The sequence below is a fragment of the Strix uralensis genome, chromosome 19 (assembly GCF_047716275.1).
Source record: "Strix uralensis isolate ZFMK-TIS-50842 chromosome 19, bStrUra1, whole genome shotgun sequence".
NCBI classification, from domain to species: domain Eukaryota; kingdom Metazoa; phylum Chordata; class Aves; order Strigiformes; family Strigidae; genus Strix; species Strix uralensis.
Window position 1 is genome coordinate 10,093,907 of NC_133990.1, and position 23,080 is coordinate 10,116,986.

At 62.6% G+C, this 23,080-nt stretch overlaps 2 protein-coding genes across 14 annotated transcripts; both read left to right on the forward strand.

The window, feature by feature from the left end:
- Window positions 1–1,833: 1,833 nt before the first annotated feature.
- Window positions 1,834–11,553, forward strand: EPN3 (epsin 3). 6 transcript variants are annotated; one of them, XM_074889603.1, is made up of 13 exons: window positions 1,834–2,050; window positions 2,944–3,363; window positions 3,658–3,812; window positions 4,135–4,198; window positions 4,746–5,401; window positions 5,768–5,886; window positions 7,569–7,652; window positions 7,940–8,047; window positions 8,157–8,241; window positions 8,490–8,798; window positions 9,691–9,801; window positions 10,188–10,409; window positions 10,537–11,553. In XM_074889603.1, exons 5-13 carry the CDS (start codon window positions 4,831–4,833, stop codon window positions 10,854–10,856), a joined length of 1,929 nt encoding a protein of 642 aa, XP_074745704.1. In that variant the 5' UTR covers window positions 1,834–2,050; window positions 2,944–3,363; window positions 3,658–3,812; window positions 4,135–4,198; window positions 4,746–4,830; the 3' UTR covers window positions 10,857–11,553. The 6 variants fall into 6 exon arrangements, with proteins under 6 accessions (XP_074745704.1, XP_074745706.1, XP_074745707.1 ...); XM_074889604.1 differs by lacking the exons at window positions 1,834–2,050; window positions 3,658–3,812 and having other exon boundaries at window positions 2,427–3,363; XM_074889602.1 differs by lacking the exons at window positions 1,834–2,050; window positions 2,944–3,363 and having other exon boundaries at window positions 3,479–3,812.
- Window positions 11,554–11,675: 122 nt separating this feature from the next.
- SPATA20 (spermatogenesis associated 20) lies at window positions 11,676–22,916 on the forward strand. 8 transcript variants are annotated; one of them, XM_074889595.1, is made up of 18 exons: window positions 11,676–11,724; window positions 12,822–12,959; window positions 13,226–13,290; window positions 13,698–13,852; window positions 14,084–14,227; window positions 14,500–14,701; window positions 14,800–14,930; window positions 15,024–15,128; window positions 15,602–15,676; window positions 15,879–16,091; window positions 16,246–16,438; window positions 17,218–17,386; window positions 17,832–18,040; window positions 18,182–18,381; window positions 18,503–18,583; window positions 18,971–19,093; window positions 21,372–21,476; window positions 22,098–22,623. In XM_074889595.1, the coding sequence occupies exons 1-18, from the start codon at window positions 11,693–11,695 to the stop codon at window positions 22,104–22,106; spliced, it is 2,349 nt and encodes a 782-aa protein (XP_074745696.1). In that variant the 5' UTR covers window positions 11,676–11,692; the 3' UTR covers window positions 22,107–22,623. The 8 variants fall into 8 exon arrangements, with proteins under 8 accessions (XP_074745696.1, XP_074745694.1, XP_074745695.1 ...); XM_074889593.1 differs by lacking the exons at window positions 21,372–21,476; window positions 22,098–22,623 and adding an exon at window positions 22,638–22,916; XM_074889594.1 differs by lacking the exon at window positions 22,098–22,623 and having other exon boundaries at window positions 21,372–22,091.
- The last annotated feature ends 164 nt before the right edge of the window (window positions 22,917–23,080 follow it).

A 23,080-nucleotide genomic window follows, 5' to 3' on the forward strand; every position in this document is an offset into this window, starting at 1 on the left:
GCAGGTGGCATAAGAACCACAAAGAACAAACCTGAATGCTGTTGGACAGTCTAATTTTTTGTCATAAATATTGCCAGTGCCTCTTACAGCCTTGGCCAAGAATGTCCTCAAGGGACAAGGTACAAGCAGCGCGCAAGCAGGGATGTGCTGGGCCAACAAGTGCAATACTCTGCTGTCTGGCTGCTGCAGCTTTCTCTGAGCCAGCTGCTTTTTTTTTTTTTTTTTCCTTTTGTATTGATTTGTAGAAGTTACACGACTGGAACTGCAGTGGAATTAGAGCTGGCTTGCACAGAACACCTTGAGAAACACATAGCCCTCATTTCCAGGCCTGGTATGAGATGTGGGCTCTGCCAGAGCAGGCACCCTGGGGGCTGGCCAGCCCTGTGCTCTCAAGGGCAGCTGGGTGCTCCAGGCCCTATAATGCCAAGCCCCAGCAGCCAGACAAGGAGAGTATTCCTCCTCCTCTCCCAAACGTGGGCATTATTTGTATTAGTGTTAATAATTTGTGTTGTGTTTGCTAAATAACCGAGGTGAGTGACCTTCCTGGCCTTGGGAGTTGCATACCAAACCCATCACGTGAGTTGGGGTCTGAAGGCACCATAACTATTAGAGAGGCCGGGAAGGGGGATTCCAGGAAAACGCTGCGAGCAGAAGGTGACAGCGCCTTTCCCGGGGCTTCTTAGTGGCAGAGGGCATCCGGGTGAGGGAAATCAGCCTGAGAGCATTGCTGGGTCCCACTTCCTACGGCGGGGACAAAGCAAAACCCCACGTTTGTACAGCTCCCCTGCGGCTTGTAGGGTGTTGTCCCCACGGAGAGGTTCGCTTTGCTTATGAAAAATCAGTGCCTGAAGAGGGGCAGCTTGGCTGCCTCTGCTGCCTGACACTGGTGAACAGCACTGGGAATAGAGGAAGAGGAAGGCCTGGATCTTAGGCAACCATGAAGGGGTGTCCTCCAGGATGACTTGGAGGATGGTTTGGGTGCTGGAGCTGCTCTTCTCCCAGGCTGCAGCTGGGAGTGGGACTGGATACACGGCCAGAGTCTGCTGGGAAGGCCCGGCTGGCGAGATCTGCAAAGCCCTGGGAAGCGCCTGGCCTCGCCACTGCTGCCTTCTCCCCACTGCCGCCTTCTCCCCACTGCTGCCTTCTCCCCACCACCCAAGGCAGGACCTTCAGGGCTGGGGCCTGATGAACCTCAGCTTTGCGTGGTGGGAGCATCCGCAGGAGGGCACAATCCCCCTCCAGAATGTTTCATCACACAGGAGATGCTTTGCATTATGGAAAATGTCAGTGATATTAAAAAGATTATATATATATCCATAATACTTGAAGGCCTGTCAGTGATTAAAATGGAAGGCAGAGGCCGGGAGAGAGGGGGTGGCATTGAAACAATCGAGAGACATGACTTATTTTGTCATGTCATCTGATGCCTCCCTCTCTCCCCCAGCCAGGCTCTGGGAGCTGTTCAGAGCAGGGGAAGAATCCGCTCCAAATTTAGATCCTGGCAAAAAAAAAAATCATAAAATTAACGAACCCAAATTGCAGCCGTGGCCTCGGGTACCAGAGAGGGAGCAGCATTACTGGGGGTAGGGGGGGGGTGGTGTGAGGAGGGTCGGCATCCCTCGGAGCTGCTTCCGAGCTCGGGGACGTTGATTTTTGTCTAAAAATAATGGGGGGGGGGGGGGAGGAGGGGAAAAAAAAAAAAGCAAAGCAAGCAGCAGCAAGCAGTGCCTGGCTGGCTGCCAGCGAGGGGCAGTGACTGAGCATTTACAGCATCCCCGCCTCCCGCATGCGGCGGGGCAGGGGCTCGGCGCCGCATCCCCCGCGGCCGGTACCGCACCGCGCTGCACCGCACCGGGGGGGGGCGGTCTGAGCGCCTCTGCCGGTGCCCGGGCGGTCGCCGGGGCCGGTGCCCGGGCGGCCCCGAAGGGGTTAAGCCGGGACCTGCCTCCGGGACCTGCCCAGCCAGCCCGGCAACTCGGCGGCGCGCAGCAGGCAGCGGGCGGGCTGCGGCCGCCTCCTGCCCGCTCCCCCCGGCACCGGCACCGCGCAGGTAAGCGGGGCTGCGCGCCCCTCGGCAGCCGGGCTGCTGGGGGGGGAGGAGGAGGAGGAGGAGGAGGAAGAGGAAGAGGAAGAAGGGGGGGTGGGGAGGAGGAAGGTTCTGGACGCCGGAGCATCGCGGGCTGCGGCAGGCCGGGGGATGCGGGGCCCCGGCGGGCAGCTCGGTAGCGCGGCGCCTCCCGGGCCGGGCTCGGGGCACCGGGACCCCGCGGCGGGGGTGGGGGCGGCCCCGGGCGGGCTGCGGGAACCGGCGGCGCGGCCGAGGGCTCTGCCGGGAGCCTTTCCCTGCCGCTCCCTCCATGTCGGACGCTGCTCCTGCCAGCCCTGCACCTGATTAGGGATGGAGCGAGGCTTTAATCCCCCTCCCTCGGCCCCCCCTCCTCTCGTCTGGCCCCTCTGCCCTCTCCTCCTTCCCCCCATCCCCTCCTGCTCCCCCTCCATGTTATTCCTGCTCCCCCCCTCCCCGCTTCGCCTCCGCAGTCCCCTGCGCCGGGCCGCGGGGCGATGGGGACCTGTCCCCGCACCCGTGTGTCCTTCTCCCACCTGGCAGCCTCTAGCTCAAGGTCACTGCAGTAATTCCATATGAGCTGCCGGGTGCTGCCGCCTTATCTCCCGCACAGCTTCTGTTTCACTCCCTTTATATTCCGGAGGGGGGGGGGGGGGGGGATAACGTGTTTGATAAACCCCACTGCCTTTAACACCGCTGGCAGAGCTCCCGCCGGGGCCACGCTCCTCTCACCCCTGCCCCAGCCCCTGCTCCCATCTCTTCCCACGCAGACTTCCCTGGCCAGCTTGTGGCAGGCGAAGTCCAGCTGGGATCGGGGCTCCGGCCGGGACGAGCGGTGCTGGAGCCTGTCACGCTGGACCTGGGGTTTGTCCTGCCAGGAGACCTGTTGGAGGCAGGAGGGACCATCCTGCCCCGGAGGAGGAGTGCCGGTGTTTGCTGGTGTTTGCCAAGCTGGTGGCACCTTTGGAAAACGTGACTTTATCTCCCACCTGGGTGTTGGTGGAAAGCAGAACACGGAGCCAAGTCCTGGAGGACTTTGCTGCGTCGCTGCCCTTGTCCCGAAGGTGTTTCTGCGCCAGGCGGGCAACGGCGTGGCCGTCCGCACCGCGGGCTCTCCCAACAGGATCCAAAGGCCGCACTGACGGGCTGCATTGCAAAAGGGAATCGATACAGGGAAGCGTCTCGAGAGAAACTTCGGCCGCCTGTGAGCGTGGCGGTGCCAGGCTCCTCTCTGACTCACGGGGGACGTTGCCGGCAGAGCCGTGGGGCGCCCGGCTGCTGGCCCGCGGGAGCAGGAGGTGCTGGACTGGTCGCACGGGTTGTGTGGGAGGGTGGTGGGTGCTGTGCGTGGCTCGTGGGCACGTCGCCATGGCCCTGGCTCAGCTCCGGTGGGAGGGAGCAGTGTCCTGAGCCGGGAGAGGGCTGGACGCGGTGCGACGGCTGCAGTCCAGGGAGGTGCCGGCATCCGAGGTGGGTGGTGGGATGGAGACTGGTAATCGCTGTCCACAGGCACTGCTGTGTGGGGGAGATACTCCTCTGCCTGCAAGCGTTATCTCGGACAGGGAAAAAATTGCCAGTGAGTTTTGTTGCAGCTGCAGTGGGAGCTCTGGGAGCAGACCAGTTCCCCAGCCCTGCAGTGTGGCCCTGCTGAAGGCAAGGCAGCTCCAGGCAGCCTCTGCCTCCTGGCTTTGCTCGGTCCTCTGACAAAATGAGGATAAATGGTGTCTTCCCACCATGCAGGGAGAAGGTGAGGATTAAGACTAGCACAGAGTAGGGGGTAAAGTTGTGATGGGCTCATGTGAACACGGGTCCAGCCTGACCCACGTCCTTTTGCACCCACGTCGGGTGCAGCACATCCCAAGGACGGGCACTGCTCGCCGGGCCTGTGCCAGGGCAGCTCTGGCCATGCCAGCCCCTGTCACCCCAGCCCTGGGCACAGAGAAGGCTCAGGCAGCTCGGGGTTTTTGGGAGAGGGGGGTTGCATTATCCATCCTGCTTGCTGACCTGGCGCAGGAGGTTAGCACCCCAAATTTGCCACCCCACAGCAATGTATGCTTCTGTCCCTGCAGCCTCTTGCAGAAGCAAAATTATCAAGTTTTCTGGGAAAATCTACCCAAGCGGCTGCTAGTGCTGGTAAGTCGTGGCGGGCTCTGCCTCACGGCGGGGTTTTGGTTTGGTGTGATGCATCCTCAGTGGCACTGAGAGCCCTGGGGAGATGACCAGGGTGAGCAGGGCTGCCTGCAGCCACAGATAGCACATCTGGGGGTACAGGGAAGCCCCTGCCTGCTGCAAGGGCTGGAGGGGCCTGAAACCAGCTTTGCTGGGACAGTGGGGCCGAGGCAGCCAGGATCTGGAGGAGGGAGCTGCCATTTTCAGGTGGTTACTTTTAGAAGCAGAAGTGCAGGGTAAAATCTCCTCCAAATGTTGCTGAATCCGGAGCCAAATCTCTTGGCAGCTCTGCAGTGCTCGATATCGGCTTGCTATGAGACTTTTTTCCCCTTGAGCATCCTGCGTGTCTTCGGGTTAGCGAGCGGTGGCAGCCCGGAAGGGTGCACCTGATGCCGTGACAATGGATGCTCCTACCTTGAGAAGTGTCCCAGGTGCCAGACGAGGGCTCTGGGGACAGGTCTTGGTGGCTGGGGCAATGCTGACATCTCTGTGTCCTTGATCCCCACTGCAGGCGCCCGTGAGGCTGCGTCCGTGAGCGCTCATCCCTTCTCCACTGTTCCTGCCCGCCACCGGCGGGTCTCCGGCACCGCACAGCCATGACGACCTCGGCGCTGCGCCGGCAGGTGAAAAACATCGTGCACAACTACTCGGAGGCAGAGATCAAGGTGCGGGAGGCCACCTCCAATGATCCCTGGGGACCCCCCAGCTCCCTGATGTCAGAGATAGCCGACCTCACCTTCAACACGGTGGCCTTCGCCGAGGTCATGGGCATGATCTGGCGGCGGCTGAACGACAGCGGCAAGAACTGGCGTCACGTCTACAAAGCCCTCACCCTCCTGGACTACCTCATCAAAACCGGCTCCGAGAAGGTGACCCACCAGTGCCGGGAGAACCTCTACACCATCCAGACGCTGAAGGACTTCCAGTATGTGGACCGTGACGGCAAGGACCAGGGTATCAACATCCGGGAGAAGGTGAAGCAGGTGATGGCGCTGCTGAAGGACGAGGAGCGGCTGAAGCAGGAGCGGGCGCACGCGCTGCAGACCAAGGAGCGCATGGCCCTCGAGGGCATGGGCAGCGGGAGCCACCAGGTCGCCTATGGCCACCGTGCATCGCCCTACGGTGACGACTACGGCCGGACGCGGGGCTCACCCTCCTCCTTTAACTGTGAGTGTTGCTGGCGGCTTGCTCGGGCTCGTTGCAGGGTGGAGGCGGGTGTTGCATTTGGTTTGTGCCTGCCTGGTGCCCGTCGCTCCCCTCCGCCATTTGGGGGGTGGTGATGAAGCCCATATCTGTCCTCCACCACGGGCAGAGGTTTGGCTGGGCTGGTGGTGGACCCCAACAGTGGTGGCAGCTGGTGATGCCTCGAGCTGTAAACCCACAGCTTGTTCGTGGTGGGGAGATCTAACGTGGGGCTATGTCCCCTCGGGAAGCCACGCTGTGGATGGGGGCCTGGAGGAGGCTGCTGATGTGCTTGCCTAAACACTCCAGTCCTGATGCCACTTCTTCCTCTTTTTCTCTTTTATCTCCTAGCATCATCCTCGTCCCCACGATTTGCCTCCGACCTGGAGCAAGCGAGGCCGCAGACGACGGGCGAGGAGGAGCTGCAGCTGCAGCTTGCACTGGCCATGAGTCGGGAGGAGGCAGAGAAGGTAGGGTGGCTCTGCCCGCCCTGGGACACACAAGGCCAGGCATCTCCCTGCACCCTGCCTTGTCTGTGGGCATGGTGGGTCATTTCCCTGGGAGGAGGGAGGATTTGGGGGGCTGCCCAAGGCTGGTGCATGCACCTGCAACTGCACCAGGCTGCTCACACTGTGCCTGCCATCCAAAATAGCCAGCAGGCAGATCCCTGCCTGCATCCCTGCTCCCCATCCTCGTACAGGCAGGGACAGCACCAGGCTGAGACCTGTCCAGCCTCCCAGACCCCAGGGTGAACCTGTGAGGGTTTTCTGGATTCACCATGGCCCCCCCAAACCTGGTTACCCTCTTCTGCCGAGGGCTTCTGGTCTAAGCTCCCCTGTTTCTCTTGCCTTCCCATGGAGGTTTTAGGAGGTGATGCCTTGTCCAACGATGTGGTTTGGCGGGGATGGGGGGTCAGCAGCGTCCCCAGGGCTGTGCACCAGCGTGGGGGCTTGGTGGGGCCAGGTGCTCCCTCCCACTGCCTGGTCCTGTCAAACTGGGCTAGAAGGAGCACTGGAAAACAGCACCAGGAGGAGCCGAGGAGGGAGACAGGCAGCAAGCAAGCTGCTGTCCCCAACCGTGAAACCTCCCCCAGGCTGTCCCCTCTCCTATCTGCTGGCCACGGCCCCTTTTCCACCGGGGATGGGGGATGGCTTATTTGTGCACCGCTGAGATTGCCGCCGGCTGGCACGGCCCCTGCGGAGCATGCGGGTATGGCCGGGCACACAAAGTGAGAGGGACATGGTGACCGAGGGACTGTGTGCCCGGGCTGGGGGGTGTCCCCCCGGGGCTGGCAGCGAGCGCCGTGAGCTCGGTCCTGCTGGGGCAGTGGACGTGCTTTGGAGATGGCGCTTGCTGCTGCCCATCTTCCCTGCCCGATGGAGGCTCTTTTGGAGATGGAGCAGAGCCTATATCCCTATTTTTGTCTTGGAATTGGAGTATTTATAGCTTCCACATGCTGCCGCGATGAGCACTGCAGGAACATGCTCGTGAAAGCGTTGCCTGTTGGAGTCCATCTGGACTGTGCACACGTGTGCACACTCGCACACACTTGTACAGGCGTGGACACATGCACAACCCCACCAGGGTCCCCATTCCCAGTCCCAGCCAGTCCCATGCTGCCAGACAAGTGTCACAGGGCGGTGATCATGGCTGACATGGTGGTATGGGGACAGCTTCTCCCCAAAATCTGCCTCAGGTCTGGGCGCTTTTCCTGCAGCAGAGCAGGGCTGGGCAGGATTCCCGAACCAAGGCCAGTTGGCATCGCAAACCCTCCTCCCCAGCAGGCTGCCGGGGTGAGGTGATGCCTAATTGATCCCCTCTCCTCTGCTGATGGCATCGGAGTCCCCAAAAACCTTCCAGGGGAGATGCTCGCTGCCTAATTTAGGGTCATCCCAGCCTAGGTGCAGAGGCAGGTGATGGGGTAGGGGAAGGAGCTGGGGCAGTGGCCGCAGGGCAGCCTGCGCGTGAGCTGGTTTGAGAGCGTAGGGGCACTGGGCTGGGGGTCCGCAGGCAAAGCCGTCTGGATGGGCACAGAGATGCTGTGCAGGCAGGCGAGGGGCCGCAGGAGAGGTGGTGGCAAGGACAGGGACCTCTGAGCAGTCCTGTGAGCTGAGGGCAAGCTGAAATGTCACCCGATTTCCTCTGTTGGCAGAAGCCACTTCCTCCAATTTCCAGTACAGATGAAGAAAGGCAATTGCAGCTAGCGCTCGCGCTGAGCAAAGAGGAGCACGAGAAGGTACCTGTGTCCCGCAGCCCCGGGCGCTCCGCTCTCCTTGCACTTGGGCTTTTCTCTGGGGCGCTGGAGCCCGAAACGCCGCCTCGCTCCAGTGCCTGCTTTGCTTTCACTGCTCTGGGCTCTCTGCTGAGCGCTCTCCCGGGGGGCTCGGCCCCAGAGGAGCCATCTGCTCGGATGCTGGGACTTTTCGGTGATGCGGTGGCAGCTCCTGTGCTGGGTCTGTCTCCTGGTGAAGGTGCTGGCTGCAGGGCTGCTGAGCTCATGGGCCCCGTCCCTTGTCCCCGCAGGAGGTGAGGGCTTGGCAAGGGGAGAACTCTCTGCTGCAGAGAGCCGTGGAGGAGACTGCCCAGGGCAGGGAGGAAGAGGAGGAAGAAGATAAGATGAAGAAAAGCCAGGTACAGCACTGGGGGCCTGGATGGCCACACAGCCAGCCTTGGGCTCTGAGGCAATCCCACAGGTCTGCCCTGGGCTTCCCTCACCTCTCTATTCCCTTTCTGTTTGCAGTCCTCTATCCTGGAGCTGGCAGATATATTCGGGCCGGCGCCAGCCCCCTCCAGCCACACGTCTGCTGACCCGTGGGATATGCCAGGTGGGGGCAACTCTCCAGTTGCCAAAGCTTGGGACAGTGGCAGAAACCTCTCCCTCACCTCTGTCCCCCTCCCTAATCCCCAGGAGTTCAACAGTAAGGACCTCTTGCTTCTCCTCCCTCTGCCTGGTCCATTGCATGCCTGGGTGGTGCTGCTGGAAGCTGTGGTCCCCTGGGCACATCCCCGCCTCTCAGCATCCCTCTGTGCCCTGCCCCGTTTCCCTCTTCCACAGCTTCCCTTCTTCTTTCAGATATGAAACCCAAAGCGGAGCCGGCAGCCTCTGCCTGGGCCGGTGCAGCTGACCCCTGGGTGCCGGTCCCATCCGCTGGCGAGGAGCCCCTCTCCCAGGCGAGCGCCTCGTCCCAGCAAACCTCCGCCGGGCCCTGGGATTTCCCCCCCAGCACCACTGCAGCCTCCGACCCGTGGGGGAAGGCACCCTTGTCTTCTGGCTTCCCTCCTGCGGACCCCTGGGTGACGGCGTCCCCCCCCGCCCAGGTCTCTGGTTCTACGCCAGCTGCTGACCCTTGGGCCGCGGTGGCCGAGCAACCTCCTAACCCTGGTAAGAGGCTCGATGGGTGTTTTGGCTTTGCTGCGGACCGTGGGCAACACTGGCCATCGCTGCCCTCCTGTGAGTGGGGTCCTGGGGTGCTCCCCTCCGCCTCCTGCAGTCAGCTCTGCAAAACCCCCCTCCCTGCTCTCCTGCCCCAGAGCGGGACCTCTGCTCGCCCCTCAGCATCCTGAAGACTTCAAGGAACTTTTAGGCTTTATTTCTGCACAGAATAGGCTGCTTTAATTAACACGGCACAGTTAACGGAGCCCTCCCGCGGGAGCAGATAGCAGCCGCCGCACCGCTCCAGCAGCGGGGTGACAGTGTGTGTCCCCCCAGTGATACCTGTTTGTTTGCTCGCCCCAGACCAGCCCGACGTGCCCTGCTGGGACGGGACGGTTGCTGCTCGCAGGTGCCACGTTGCAGCTGGGGAAGCGGTTGGAGGAGCAGCCTGTGTTTCAGAGCTCAGCGTCACTCTCGGTTCCTCCTCGGTGCTTCCTCCAACCCCACGGAGGTCCCATCTGCATTGCCGTCAGATCTGGTTCCTGGGCAGGAGAGCAGAGTCCAGCCTGGGGGCCAGTGCTGGTTGTTAAAGCATTCCTGCAGACCTGTCCCCTCCGTCTGTCCCCACTGGGGCTGGGAACGGGACCTGCCTGCTGGGGGGGGTGGCTGCGTGCAGTGTTGGGGCTGCCTTGGTCTGCAATGACGCACAATAGTCTGGCTCATCTTAGCCCCCTCCCCGGGCCAAGGCACATTCCCAACCCCCAGCCCCGCGCCCCACCACCGCACGCCCTCTTCTCTGTCTCCTTGCAGGCAGCTGCCCCTGCCTCTCTCCTGCCTGTACATCTCCTGCCTCTCACCTCCCTGCTTGCTCCCCTCCTTGAGTCTCACCTCTTCCCCCCAGCTGCAGGGGGGGACGCTTTCGACCCATTTGCAAAGCCGCCCGAGCCAGCTGAGCCGCCGGAGCAGGAGCCCTCGCAGCCGCCCTCCTCGGCCAAGTCCAACAGCCCCGTCGGTAAGAGCCGGGGGAGCGGGCAGGGGCCGATTTGGGCAGGTGGGGACGGTGACCTGTCCCTGCCCGTTGCAGGGAGGCAGCTCCAGGGCTGACCAGGCTCCGCGTGGCTCCTTGTTGGCGTGGCCAAAGCTTGATCTCACCTGCAACCATGTGTGCCGTGGGCTTGGGCTGTCCCGTAGCTGAGGGGGCAGCTCTGGTCCCTGCGGGCACCCACGTCCCCAACCCCAGGGGGAGCTTGGGCACGCCGCAGCCTCAGCCCCGCCACATCGAGCTGTGACCCGGGGAGAGCTGTGCCATTAGCCGCCCTGTGTGGTGACAGGGGGATGCTGTCACCCTCGGTGTCTCCTGGCTGGCTCACACCGCTTGTCTCCCCCTCCCCACCCCAGAGCTGGACCCCTTCGGAGACCTGTTCCCCAGCACCAGACAGGATGGGGCGAAGAGCTTTGACCTCGCCAACCTGGCCGACTCCCTGCCTGAATCTGGCAAGGAACGGAAGGACTGTAAAACCCCCGAGGCCTTCCTCGGCCCCGCCGCCTCCTCCCTGGTCAACCTGGACTCCCTGGTCGCGCCTGCACCGGCCTCCAAGACGCGCAACCCCTTTCTCTCGGGTAGGTGCCGGTGCCGCGGTGCACTGGGCTGCCTGGGCTGGGCACGGGGGTGTTTGGGGGAGGAGGAGGAGCAGGAGGGCTGGGGAGGGCACGGCTGCCCTGACGTGTCCCATCCTCTCCTTGCTAGGCCTGAGCACGCCGTCCCCCACCAACCCCTTCAGCCTCGCTGAGCAGCCCAAGCCGACGCTCAACCAGATGCGGACCAGCTCGCCGGTGCCCGGCCTGCCCGCCGGCCTCCCCGCCAACTCCATGACCTACAGCGCGTCCCTGCCGCTGCCCCTCAGCAGCGTCCCCGCCGCCGCCGCCGCCCTCCCTGCCTCGGCCAGTGCCTTCCCCCAGGCCGGCGCCTTCCCCGAACTCCCCAGCAACTTGCCGCAGCCTTTACTGCCGCTGAGCGGACCCCCGGCCCCGCCGTCCGCTCCGGGGGGGCTCAACCCCTTCCTCTGAATCCTCTGGACCTGTAGACTCTCGCCCCTTCCCCGGCTGTTACAAATCCCCCCCCGACCTCTCCTCCCGCCAAGACCTTTGGGGGCCAGCGGTTCGCTAGCCGCAAGGGAGGGTCCCCCCACGCCAGCCCCTGCCCGCACCCGCTGGCTGGGGGCGCAGCCAGCATGAGCCCCCGCGCTTGACAGGCCCGAGGGGACCCCCCCTCCCCTTCGAGGGCCAGAGCCGCTGCCGAGGGCGGCGGAGGGGCCGTGGCGGGGCCCGTCCTCAGGGCTTCTTGGTTTGGGGGGTGCGGTGCAGCGGGCAGGGCTGGCGCATGGGGGGGGCTCGCTGCTGGATGGGGCCCCCCGGGGTACGGAGCTTTGCCCCGGCGCCTGCGGGGAGCTGGGGGGAGCTGGGGAGGGCTGGGGTTCCCCCCTTTGCCCCCCGCGCCGTCCCTCCGTGCTCCCTCCCGGGGCAGGCGCTGCCCGGGCTGTGGCTCCCCGCTCCCGCCCGCCCCTCGCCCCGCTCCCGCTCGCTGCCCCCCTCCGCCCCCCCGGAGCCCCCGGCAGGAGCTTCGGGCCGGGCCCCCGCGGGGGGAGCCGCCTCCTCGGCCGCTCGCGGGGGGGTGGGGGGAGGATCGGGGGGGCGCCAGTGCTTCGGCGCTGCTGGAGAGCGGCGGCTCGGGGCTGCCTGTGAGACAATAAAATGCTCTGACGGACGCGGTGTGCGGCTCCGCGGGGCGGGCGGTACCGGGGATGGCGAGGGCGGGCTGGGCTGCGGCGGTGCCGCCCCCGGGGCCTCGGGCCGGTCACGGGGAGCGGCGGCAGCTCCGCCCCCCCCCCCCCCCTTCCGCCGCCATGTTGGCGGCGCCGCTGCGCCGGGCCCGCAGGTACCGGGGGGGGGGGGGCGGGGGCGGGCACCGGCTGCGGCCCTGTGGGGCGGTGGGCAGCGGCGACACCGGCAGCCCTTCTGCCTCCTCCTGCACCCCCTTGAACCCTCCCTGCACCCGCCCATGTGCCCGCTTCCTCCCTGCACCCCCGACACCCCCCTAAATCCTCCTGCATCCCTGCAACGCGCTGTACCCCTCCTGCATCTCCCCTAAACCCCCCCGCAGCCTCCTGAATCCCTCCAAAATCCTTTCTGCGCCCTTACACCCCTCCTGTATACCCCTCCATCCCCCCTGCATTCCCCTGCATCCTCCCTGCATTCCTATACTTCCTGCATGACTTTACAGACTCCCTACACCCCCTCCTGCACCGCTCTCGCACCCTCTCCTGCATCCCTGCACCTCCTCCCGCATCCCTGTGCCCCAGCCCTGCATCCCCACACCCCCTCCTGCATCCCCGCACCCCTTCCTGCATCCCTGTGCCCCAGCCCTGCATCCCCACACCCCCTCCTGCATTCCTGCACCCCCTCCTGCATCCCGCCCAGTAGCTGGGGGGTCTCTCTGGTCCCGTCCTGTCTCTCACTCCCCTCGCTGTGAAGAGCCTGTCCTGCCCTGCCTGCACCCGACCCCGCACCTACCCATGCCCCCGCGGGAGAGGATTTTCCTCTCTGAGGACACACAGGTCCAGTCCCACAGATGCTGCTCCCTTACGCACGGCTGTCGGGCGGCTGTGCCCCCAAAGGATGCTGGTGGGAGCCTGGAGGGGAGGGAGCCCTGGGGATGGTGGTCCCCGGGCCATGCCTGTGCCAAGCCGGAGGAGAACAACCTTGCCTGAGCCTCCAGCAAGTGGGGGGACTACACGGGGTCCTGGGGGGGAGATGGAGGTGGACTGAGCCCCCGCAGAGCCGCCCAGCCTGGGGCTGAGAGCAGTTCCCGTGGCACGGGGAGCGATGAGGGAGCAGCACCCTGTCCCCGGGCCGCGCTGAGCACTCAGAGGAGCTGGGGTGAAGGTGGTGCTGGTGTGGGGCATCGCAGCTCTCACCAGGGGCTCTGCTTTGCTGTGACGAGCAAGGAAACGATGAGCCTGTTTGGCGTCGCAGGTGCACGTTTCTAACGGGGAGCGTGACCATGGCCACGGGGGGAACAACCACCCCCCCCAGCGTCCCTCGTCACACCAACCGCCTGATTAACGAGAAGTCCCCGTACCTCCTGCAGCACGCTCACAACCCCGTGGATTGGTAAGAGCGACCAGTGCCTTTCTCCCTCCTCCTCTCCTTGCGTCCGTGGGGCTGAGGGACTGGCTGCCGTGGAAGCGACGGCTGATGAAGCAGCCTGGCCGCCTGTGCATCACCCTGCGGGCTCGGGGTCCATGCTCCTGCGCCAGCCATGCCCCTGGCTGTCCTGACCGCTCTCCGCCAGGCAGCAGCTTCTCAGGCAGCTTTAGAGGAGCCCAGGTCCCAGCAGCAGTGACCCCTGAAGCTTCTTTCTTGTCTTCCCTCCACAGGTACCCTTGGGGTCAGGAAGCCTTTGATAAAGCAAAGCAAGAAAACAAGCTGATATTCCTTTCAGGTAACCAGAAACAAGACATATTTCATGTTCTCATGTGTTTGTTTAGTAGATGGCCAGGTAAGCCAGGCCGTGTCCTGAGCTGGTGTGTGAGTAGCCACGTAGGTAAGGATGGACACTGAGCATTAATTCTCTGCTAGCAAGAGAGGGCCAAGTGCTTTAGTAGCTCTCTCTGAAGATGGGCTGCATCAAGGACCAGTCCTTGGCCAGATTTTAGGAGGAAGAGCTGGAGTGCCCAGGAGGCCCTGCAAGCCTCCATGCTTGGAGGAGGCCTTTCTCCTCCATCTCTTCTCTAGGGCAGCAGCAGCTGTGGTCTGTAGCAGGGTTCCCCACCTCTGAGCGATCTCCCCATAACCCGTGTCCTGCTCCCTGCAAAGGGCCTTTCTTCACTCACCTGAGCTTGTTTTCAGTTGGCTACTCCACCTGCCACTGGTGCCATGTGATGGAGGAAGAGTCCTTCAAGAACAAGGAGATCGGGGAGATTATGAACAAGAACTTTGTGTGCATCAAAGTGGATCGTGAGGAGCGGCCAGATGTGGACAAAGTGTACATGACCTTCGTGCAGGTAAGGGAGGCACGGGCAGGGCTCTGGAAGCCTGACTGGTTCTCTCAGGTTGAGGTTCATGGTCATGTTCCTCAGGCAGGAAGAACCAGTTATGTGGGGTGGTCTGAATGGGGCCATCTGTGATCACAAGGACACGTCTGTCCTCAAGTGAGGCACTTGGATGTGCCAAAGGGGTACGGAGCAGAGGGTGCCTCTTGCATGACCTTGGTGCACCCGTGATTTGTCTTTCAGGCAACCAGCGGTGGGGGTGGCTGGCCGATGAGCGTCTGGCTGACTCCAGACCTCAAGCCCTTTGTAGGGGGGACATACTTCCCTCCTGAAGACGGAGTACATCGCGTTGGCTTTCGGACCGTGCTGCTCCGAATCGCACAGCAGGTACGGAGCAGGAATGGTGTAGCAGGCAGTGCTCAACCAAAGAGGCAGCAGGGAGATTGGTCTGGGCTTGATGGGTGATGGAGTTAAGGGATACACTCACGAGAAACAGTAGCCCAGAGAACATGTCAGAGTTTTGGCTGGGTTAGAGGTGTATTTGAACTGATCTGGGGAGGGGTACTGAGAACTGAAGGTGCAGTTTGCACTGGTGCAGTGCAGGAAGCAGAAAGAGAGGCACAAGATGGAAGAACTGACTTTCTCACTCTGCATCTTAGTGGAAGGAGAACAAAGATGCCCTGTTGGAGAACAGCCAGAAGATCCTGGAAGCATTGCTGTACAGGTCTGAGATCTGCGTGCGGGGCCAGGAGTCACCCCCACCGTCCAAAGAGGTGATGGCCACCTGTTTCCAGCAGCTCTCCAGCTCCTATGATGAGGACTACGGTGGCTTCTCCGAATCCCCCAAGTTCCCCACCCCAGGTCAGTCTGGTCTCTGCTGCTGAGCCCCGTCGTGGGGCAGGCAATGCCGGGGGGGCAGAGCCCACCCCACAGCCTCTCACTTTCTTCCTGTATTTCAGTGAATTTGAATTTCCTCTTCACATACTGGGCCCTGCACCGAACAACTGCAGAAGGTGCCCGGGCACTGCAGATGGCTCTGCATACTCTCAAGATGATGGCCCATGGGGGCATCCATGACCACATCGGTCAGGTAGGAGGAAAGCCTCGGGGGTAAACCCCTGGCATGCCCAGGAGGCGTGGGGTGGAGACATAGGGTAGAGATGTGTCCACTTGGTCTTTGCAGGGTTTTCACCGCTACTCCACTGACCAGCACTGGCACGTCCCTCACTTTGAGAAGATGCTGTACGACCAGGGGCAGCTGGCAGCCACGTATAGCAGAGCGTTTCAGGTTCGGCCGTGGTATCCCTCTGCGGGGGGGCTCACTTGGCACGCTGAGTGCTGACTGCGAAGGGCTGGCTTGGTTTGGGGAGCAGCTACAAAGCCTGTTCCCCAAGATGTTGCCCATCCCGTGGGCACGGAGTGGACCCATACTCCCCTTCATCTACTGGTGTTCATCCAGAAACGCTGCACAAATCCGTGACAGCCCCAGGGTTTTGAGTGTAACAGGGGAGGAACAACCTCCTGGCTGGTCTTTGCAAGTCAGCAAACAGATGCTGCTGCCTCTGACATTGGTGTAACTCCAGGGTTGCTCTCCAGTGCCCAAAGATTTCTATCAGATGAATCCATGCCACGTTTAAAATCCCTGGACTTTCAAATGTGTCGCCCCTCCTTTGCCAGCTCTTTAAATCTGAATATCTGGCTGTGTCTCTTGCCTCCTCCCTGCCCCTTGTAACATCGATGTCCACCCGGTGCCTCCTGCAGATCTCTGGTGATGAATTCTTCGCCGATGTCACCCAAGACATTCTGCTCTACGTCTCGCGGGACCTGAGTGACCAGGTAGGTTGTTCCCTGAGCTGGGCTGAAGGGCCTGCCCTGGGGCATGGCTCAGGGCTGCTTTTCCCTCCCTCCCTTCCCAGCTGAGCTCAGTCTGGGGCACTGCTGCGGCTCACTGGCTGGACTGCCTGCCCAGCAGGGATGGGGAGCCAGCTGAAGGTGCTGTGCTGGTAGCTGAAGGGTCTCTCTGTTGCTCTTTTCCCAGGCTGGAGGTTTCTACAGTGCAGAAGATGCTGATTCCTACCCGAGTATCACATCTGGAGAGAAGCGAGAAGGAGCTTTCTGTGTGTGGGCAGCCGAGGAAATCCGGGCTCTCCTTCCTGACCCTGTCGAGGGGGCCACAGAGGGGACGACCCTGGGAGATGTCTTCATGCACCACTATGGAGTGAAGGAGACGGGCAATGTGAGCCCCATGAAGGTGAGGGAGAGCAAAGACCTGTCTGGTACTGGGAGCATTGGTGGGGAACCCGCACCCCTGGGCATGGGGCGATGGCAGAGCAACCTCAAAGCACGTGGGGGGTCCAAACCCTCCTCAGCCCGGTGGCATCTGTAGAACGGGGCTCTCCTTTCAGGACCCCCATCAGGAGCTGAAGGGCAAGAACGTCCTTATTGTCCGGAGCTCCCCGGAGCTGACAGCGGCCCGGTTCGGGCTGGAGCCGGGGCGACTGGGTGCCCTGCTGCGGGAATGCCGGCGGAGGCTGTCCACAGCCCGGGCACAGCGGCCGCGGCCACACTTGGACACCAAGATGCTGGCGGCATGGAACGGTGAGAGGTGGCTCAGCTCTGGGGGTGCACGCCTTGGCTGGGCCCCTCCGCGGCTGCCTGGGGCCAGCGTGTTTTTGGGGGCTTGTAGTAATGCGTCCTGCTGGGACTGGGCAGCCCCCCGTGGAGGCAGTGGGTGGGCTGGGATCCAGGGCCTGGGAGAAGCAGCCCCACACGTGGAAGCCATGGGGCTGCGGAGCATCAGGATAGTGCTCTGGTTTGGTTTTCCTTCCCTGTTGCCAGCAGAGAGCAGCAAAACTCTTCCCCTGGCTCAGCCCGGCTCCCCTACTTGGGCTCTGGGGAAGGGGACTGAGTTGGGGATTGCGGACCCCGGCGGGGCGTGGAGCCCCTCTCCACTGCTGTGTTAGCGGGGGGACCACAGCTCTGTGTCCGTCTGTCCGGGTGTCCTGCAGCAGGTGATACCTGCAGTACCCCAGGCACCGTTCCCAGCAGTAAATGCCTGGGTAGCTGGGTCTGGAGCTGGCGTGAGCTGGAGTTATACCACGTCCTGCAAACGGGAAGACTCTCTAAGCCCTGTTTCTGCCTGCAAGCAAAGGCTTAGCTCTTGCTGACCTTGCAGTGCTCTGCCCTTCTCTTTGGTGACAGCAAGTGACTTTCTTAGTGGTTTGAACTGAGTGGAAGAGCTGATGACTGAGCCCTGACCTGTCTTGAACATGAGGGAGGATGAGCTTCATGCCAAGCATCCTTTAAAGGAAAGACAGTGACACCCCCACTGGTTCCTTGTGCCCCCCTGAGCCTGTCCCATGTCTGTGCCTACGCAGGGCTGATGATCTCAGGCTTTGCCCAGGCTGGGGCAGCCTTGGCCGAGCAGGAGTACGTGAGCCGGGCTGCGCAGGCAGCTGCCTTCCTGCGGAGACACCTCTTCGACCCCACCAGTGGGAGGTTGCTGCGGAGCTGCTACCGGGGCAAAGACAACACGGTGGAGCAGAGGTGAGCAGTGGCACAGAGAGTGAGTGTCTACAGACCAACTGGCCACCCCACAGGTGCTGCCCAGGCCCCCAGTGGTCCCTGTCCTCCTCTCCTCCAGGCAGGACTAGACATGGAGGGAGGGAGGCTGTTTGCCTTGAGCAGAACTGCCTCCAGTGCAGTATGGGATGGATTAGTGCTCCCCACTCAGTGAGGAGAAGTTAAAAGTCAAATCCTTTCCCATTCCTTAACTTCCAAGCTGGCAGGAGCCTTCCCCTGTCCTCCACTGCTGTACAGAAACCCAGGGCTGAGCCGTGTGATGACTTGGCAGAGCCACAGCTTATCCTGGACTGGGCTCTGAGGTGGCATCTCCTCGGGTAGCAGAGACCCGAGCTTTGGTGGGTTGGAGAACATTTCCCACCTGGCCAGTGTAGAGACCCTGATGCTCCTTCCCTGTCTGCCACTGCAGCGCTGTGCCCATCCAGGGCTTTCTGGAGGATTACGTCTTTGTCATCCAGGCTCTTTTTGACCTGTACGAAGCCTCCCTGGAGCAGGGCTGGCTGGAGTGGGCCCTGCAGCTCCAGCACATGCAAGACAAGCTCTTCTGGGACCCCAAAGGCTTTGCGTATTTCTCCAGCGAGGCTGGCGATCCCTCTCTGCTCCTGCGCCTGAAGGGAGGTGAGCTCGGGGATGCGGCCATGCTCTGCGTGGGTTACAGTGTGGGGCAGCTGGGGGAGGGCAGGGGCGATGCTGGGCTGGGGGACCAAGCTGTGGGGTGGGGAGGTGTTGGGCTGATGGAGGAGCTGTTGTCCCCTGCAGACCAAGATGGAGCAGAGCCCACCGCCAACTCTGTCACTGTCACAAACCTGCTCCGAGCAGCTTGTTACTCCGGCCATACGGAGTGGGTGGAGAAAGCCGGGCAGATCTTGGCCGCCTTCTCAGAGAGGCTGCAGAAGATCCCGATCACCCTGCCAGAGATGGCCCGGGCCACCGCTCTCTTCCATCACACCCTCAAACAGGTACGGGCTGGGGCTCGTGTCCCCTGTGGGACCTGCTGCAGGGAGGGGGTTTGGCAGTGGTGTGGGTGCAGCCACAGCGCTCTGCTTTCTCCCTCCTGCCACCCATGCTCTCCCCGGATAGGTTGTTATCTGTGGGGACCCCCAAGGAGAAGACACAAAAGAGATGCTGCGCTGCGTCCGCTCCATCTTCAGCCCAAACAAGGTAGAGGTGCCAGCCCTGCCTGCCCTGCCTGCCCTGCCTGCCCTGCCCTGCCCGCTGCGCAGCTGCTCCTCACCAGCTACCACCACGCTCCCTGCTGCCTCCTGCATTGCTGGTGCCTTCATCCTTTCTCCCAGTGTGGCTGTAACACCCATCCTTCTCCTCCTCTGTCCTGCCTCCCTTCTGAGAAGCATCCTCTCCTTTCCATATGCGTAAGCGGAGCCGGCAGGGCTGCGGCTGAGCCCCTGCACCCCTCTCCCCGGCTCAGAGCACTGCCAGCCCAGCCCAGGGAGCGGCTGCTGTCGCTGCCGGCTGTTTACACAGCTCTCAGCCTGAGCCTGGCGTCCCCAGCGCTGCTCTCCCAAGGGAAAACCTTTCATTCCGGTGCAGATGTGTCATGCCCGGTGTGGATGTGTCATGCCTGGTGAAGATCCAGCCAGTGTCTGGGTCACCTGCCTGCAGCCACCCTCACATCCTTGGAAGCAGCCAGGCAGTTTTTCACTCCGGCTGCAGGTACCCCCGACTGGGGGGGGCTGGCTTTTCCCAAAAGCTTTGCCCCCAGCTGTGCTGTCGCTATGCACTAGGGTTACCCCTCGTTTTGCTCGTCTGCATCCTCGCTCTGAGATCCTCACTCGGTGCATCCCACAGAGGGGCCGTGCTGCCTCGGGACAGAGCTGTTTGGCGAGCAGCAGCGTCCCTGCCCTGGGGACAGATGGCTCTCGCCTTGGCAAAGCTGTTGAGCGGAGGGAAGCAGAGCTGGGCTGCGGGTGAGGGGGCTCAGCATTTCGGCCTCACTGGATTCATCCCTGCCTGTTGGGGTCATGGCACCAGGGACTGGCACGTTAAGCCGCAGCGTGTGGGGAGCTGGCACTGAGGCCAAAGCACCAGTTTCCCTCTGTAACCCCAGCTGGGGTGAACTGGGGAGGGCTGAGCCATCCGCACAGGATCCCCTGCTCTGTCCTCACGTTGGCTCAGCCCATGGAGACTTTCATCCCTGACCCTCTGCCTGCATGCCCAGCGGGAGCACGAGTGGGGGACACAGCTCTCCGTCCTTCCTCCACCATCTCCCGTCCAGCAGCACCCTCGGCCGTGCCAGTCCCCATGCCACGTGCGAGGCCTCTGCTCCCGCGCTCTTCCTCTCTCCCTTTGAAGGATTACAGTGGGTGACCCAGTTTGCAGGGACGGGAAGCGCCTTGGTGGCAGCAGGGAGACCAATGCCGCTGCTAATATCCTGCTCCTTCTCCCCACAGCTGGTTCAGCTGTTGGTCCCCCGAGTGCACAGGGGCTCTGGCGGGGGATGCAGCTGGCATCTTCGGGGTCATGAGCAGAGCAAGTAGCGCAGCCGTTTCTTCTCCTCCCATGCGGTTTTGTTCCCTCCTGCTAAGCTGGTAACAAGCCTGGCTGGTGGGGATGCTCACTCCTCAGGGGCAGGTCTGTCTCCCCCAAGCTGTTGCCTTCCCCGAGGTAGGGAGGAAGAGGAGGGCTGGGTGCTCCCGATGGATATTTCCATGGGGGAGCGCAGCCACAGGGTGCTCAGGAGCTGCCCGAGGACAGCAGCACCCGCCCGGGCTGCGTGCAGGGGGGTGTGCTCAGAGGGGCATGCAGGGGGCTGCAGCTGGAGGCTGGCAGCAGGCAGGGTGGGGGGCCAGCCCCTGCTCACCCCGTGCTGGGCACGCCTGCCCTTGCGTGTTCCTGGTGTTGCAGTGGTGGGATGGAGCAGAAGCTGTCCCATTTGGCAGCCTGGGTTTGTTTCCTGGAAGAAGGATCGTGGCAGGAGGTCTCTTGCCAGAGGGGCACAGCCCCACGGGCACGTGTGTCTGCTTCACTGAGTACGAGTGTGCAGGAGTGGTAGGAACTGAGCTCCTCGAGCTTCATCAGCCCACCTTCCTCCTCCTCATTCCTGCCTGTGCTGCTGCAGCAGACGGGGTGTCCCATTGTGGTGATGGTTGCTTCTCCCTGCTGTCACCAGGGCCAGGAGTGAGCGGTCGGGACTCTTCAGCATCAGCTGGGTGGAATGGAGGGTGACACTTCCCCTGAGCCATCCTGCTGGGGCTTCCCCAGTGCCCCCCCTCATTCCTCATGGACAGCCTGATCTCTGGCAGCACTGCCTCCTCACCTTGCGGGGGTGATGGAGAGAAGGGAGGAGAATCCCACTGCTCAGGTCACGCTGCCTTCGGGAGCAGCCTGCTGCCTCCCAACAGCCATCCCTCTTTCTGTGCTGCATCACATGAAGATGTGGGTGCTCTTTTTCCCACCCGTCTTCAGCCCCACGCCAGCTGCTCCCCAGCTCTCCTTCCCCACCCTGAGAAGCTGCCTGAGGCGAAGCAGCCCCGGGTCGCCCGCTCCGGGGATGCAGCAGCTTTGGGAATCAGCTTTGCTAAGGAGTTGGGGAAATGTCACCGCCGTGTCCCCTGCCGCCCCTGCTCCCTCGGTGCTGGCAGGGCACTGGGGGCCAGGCTCGTCTGCAGGAACACGATTAATTAGGTCGTTCCAGTAATTAATTCCTTACAAACTTCACATTGAAATCCTTGCTGTAGCAAGATGCCGATGATAAAACAGCATTGAGGTCGCAGGTTTAAATGGACCCTGCGCCCAGAGGAGCCCTTTGCCACAGGCAGCTGCCGCAGGGATGTGAGTGCTCTGGGGGTGATGCTGGTGGCTGCTCCCCTGGGGTTCCCAGTGCCCGGAGTGGAGAGGGTTGGATCCCTGTTCCAGGGCTGGATCCTGGTGTGGATCCCTGCCCTGTTAATGGTCTTTAGGGTAATTATGAAGGATCCCATTATCTCCTCAGCTGCAGAGCACTAGCCTGCCGCTTGCCTTCATCCTGGCCCCGCAAGAGGACCTTAGGGAGCTTGTGAGAAAAATGAATAATGAATTTCAGATTGGACGTGAATTGGTAATTAATCACTCCTGGAATTAATTCCAGACAAAGGCGAGGGGGGAGGAGGTTGCGGGGGAGAAGAAGCCAGGCAAGGAGACGGGCTGAGCCAGAGCTGGGTCAAGGCAGGGGCCGAGTGGGAGATGTGGGGGGACGGGGGACAGGATGGGACTGCAGCAGCCGTTACCTAGAACAAGAGCCTGGGGACACGGGGTGAGGGCAGCCCCTGCCAGGCACGCGTGAGGCTCTTGGGCGTCCCTGCTAGGTGTCAGTGCTGGATTTGCCCTGGGGCCCGTGGCAGAGGATGCTGCACACTGGTGGGAGATGTGTGTGCTGTGGGTGGCAACGTTTGGTGTTGGCATCCCTTGATTGTTGGCGTGAGCAGCATGAACACGTGGCGGGTGTTTGGGTGCTCGGTGGGCACCACAGTGGGTGCATGTGTGGGGCTGGGGCCGGGCAGGCGAGGGAGGGCCACGTGCTCCAGCAGCGAGATGCTGCCACCGAGCCTTGGGCCTTGGGAAGCGCTGGCGTTTTGCTCACCCTTTGCATCCGTGTTGGCACCAGGCTCTGTGCCAGCTCCTGGCTTTCCCCTGATTAGCCCGCAAGCCCTGAGGCTTTAACAAACATTTTCCCTTTCAGAAAAGCTAATTATCACGGCAGGCCTGTCATCACCCCTGGCTGGTGCTGCCGTCTCAGCTGCGAAAGCCCCCGACTTGCTGCTCGCCGGTGTCTCGAGTTTTTTGGGAAGCATCTGGAGGGCAGGAGGAGCTGGGTGCAGGGTGGGACGGGGTGATGCTGCAGCTGATGCTGGGGCTGTGGCTGCCCCTGGGCTGGGTGGGTGTCCCTGGGGAGCTGGGGGGGGCTCGGGCAGCCCCCTCTGGGTGTGCGGGTCCCTGTGCTTCGTTCCCAGCTGCCAGGTGACTGCAGCGGAAAAGGGAGGCAGAGCTGCTGGGGTGGTGTGAGCCACGCGCTTCCTCCAGCGCAGGCACGATGGGGACGTGGTCACTGCGGGACCCTGGCAGAGGGCTGGTGTGGGTCCCCCCGGCTCCCTGTCCCCTCCCCAGTTTAGAGGAGCGTGCAGGGGGACGCTGCCAGCGCTTGGCTTGTCTGCGGGGAGGGCAGGACCAGCTGGCTGGCGCTGGCTGAGCTCTTCAGCTCTCACAGCTCCTTCTCCGGCAGGTGCTGATGCTAGCAGATGGAGACGGCGCTGGGTTCCTCTACCGCCAGTTGCCTTTCCTTGGGTCCCTGGAGAGGAAGGACGGGAAAGCCACCGCCTATCTCTGCAGCAGCTTTGCCTGCTCCCTGCCCATCACCTCCCCCCAGGAGCTGCGTGGGATGCTCTGACCCTGAGCCCCTCGGCCCCGCGGCCTGCAGGAAGGCGAGGGGGAGGCAGACCGTCACGCCAGCCTGGGAACATGGGAGAGACCCATAATAAAGCCACCCTGGGCATCAACTGCCTTCCCTGCCTGCCATGGGTCGGTCTCTGCTTGCGCCGCTGCTCTGGCAGCATCTTGGCAGAACTGGCTCTGGTCCCCGGTGCTGGTCTTGGCATGGCCAGGAGGCACCCACCGAGGAGCACCTCCTCCCCCTGCACACGTGCTCACTCCTCGCCGAGGAAAAGA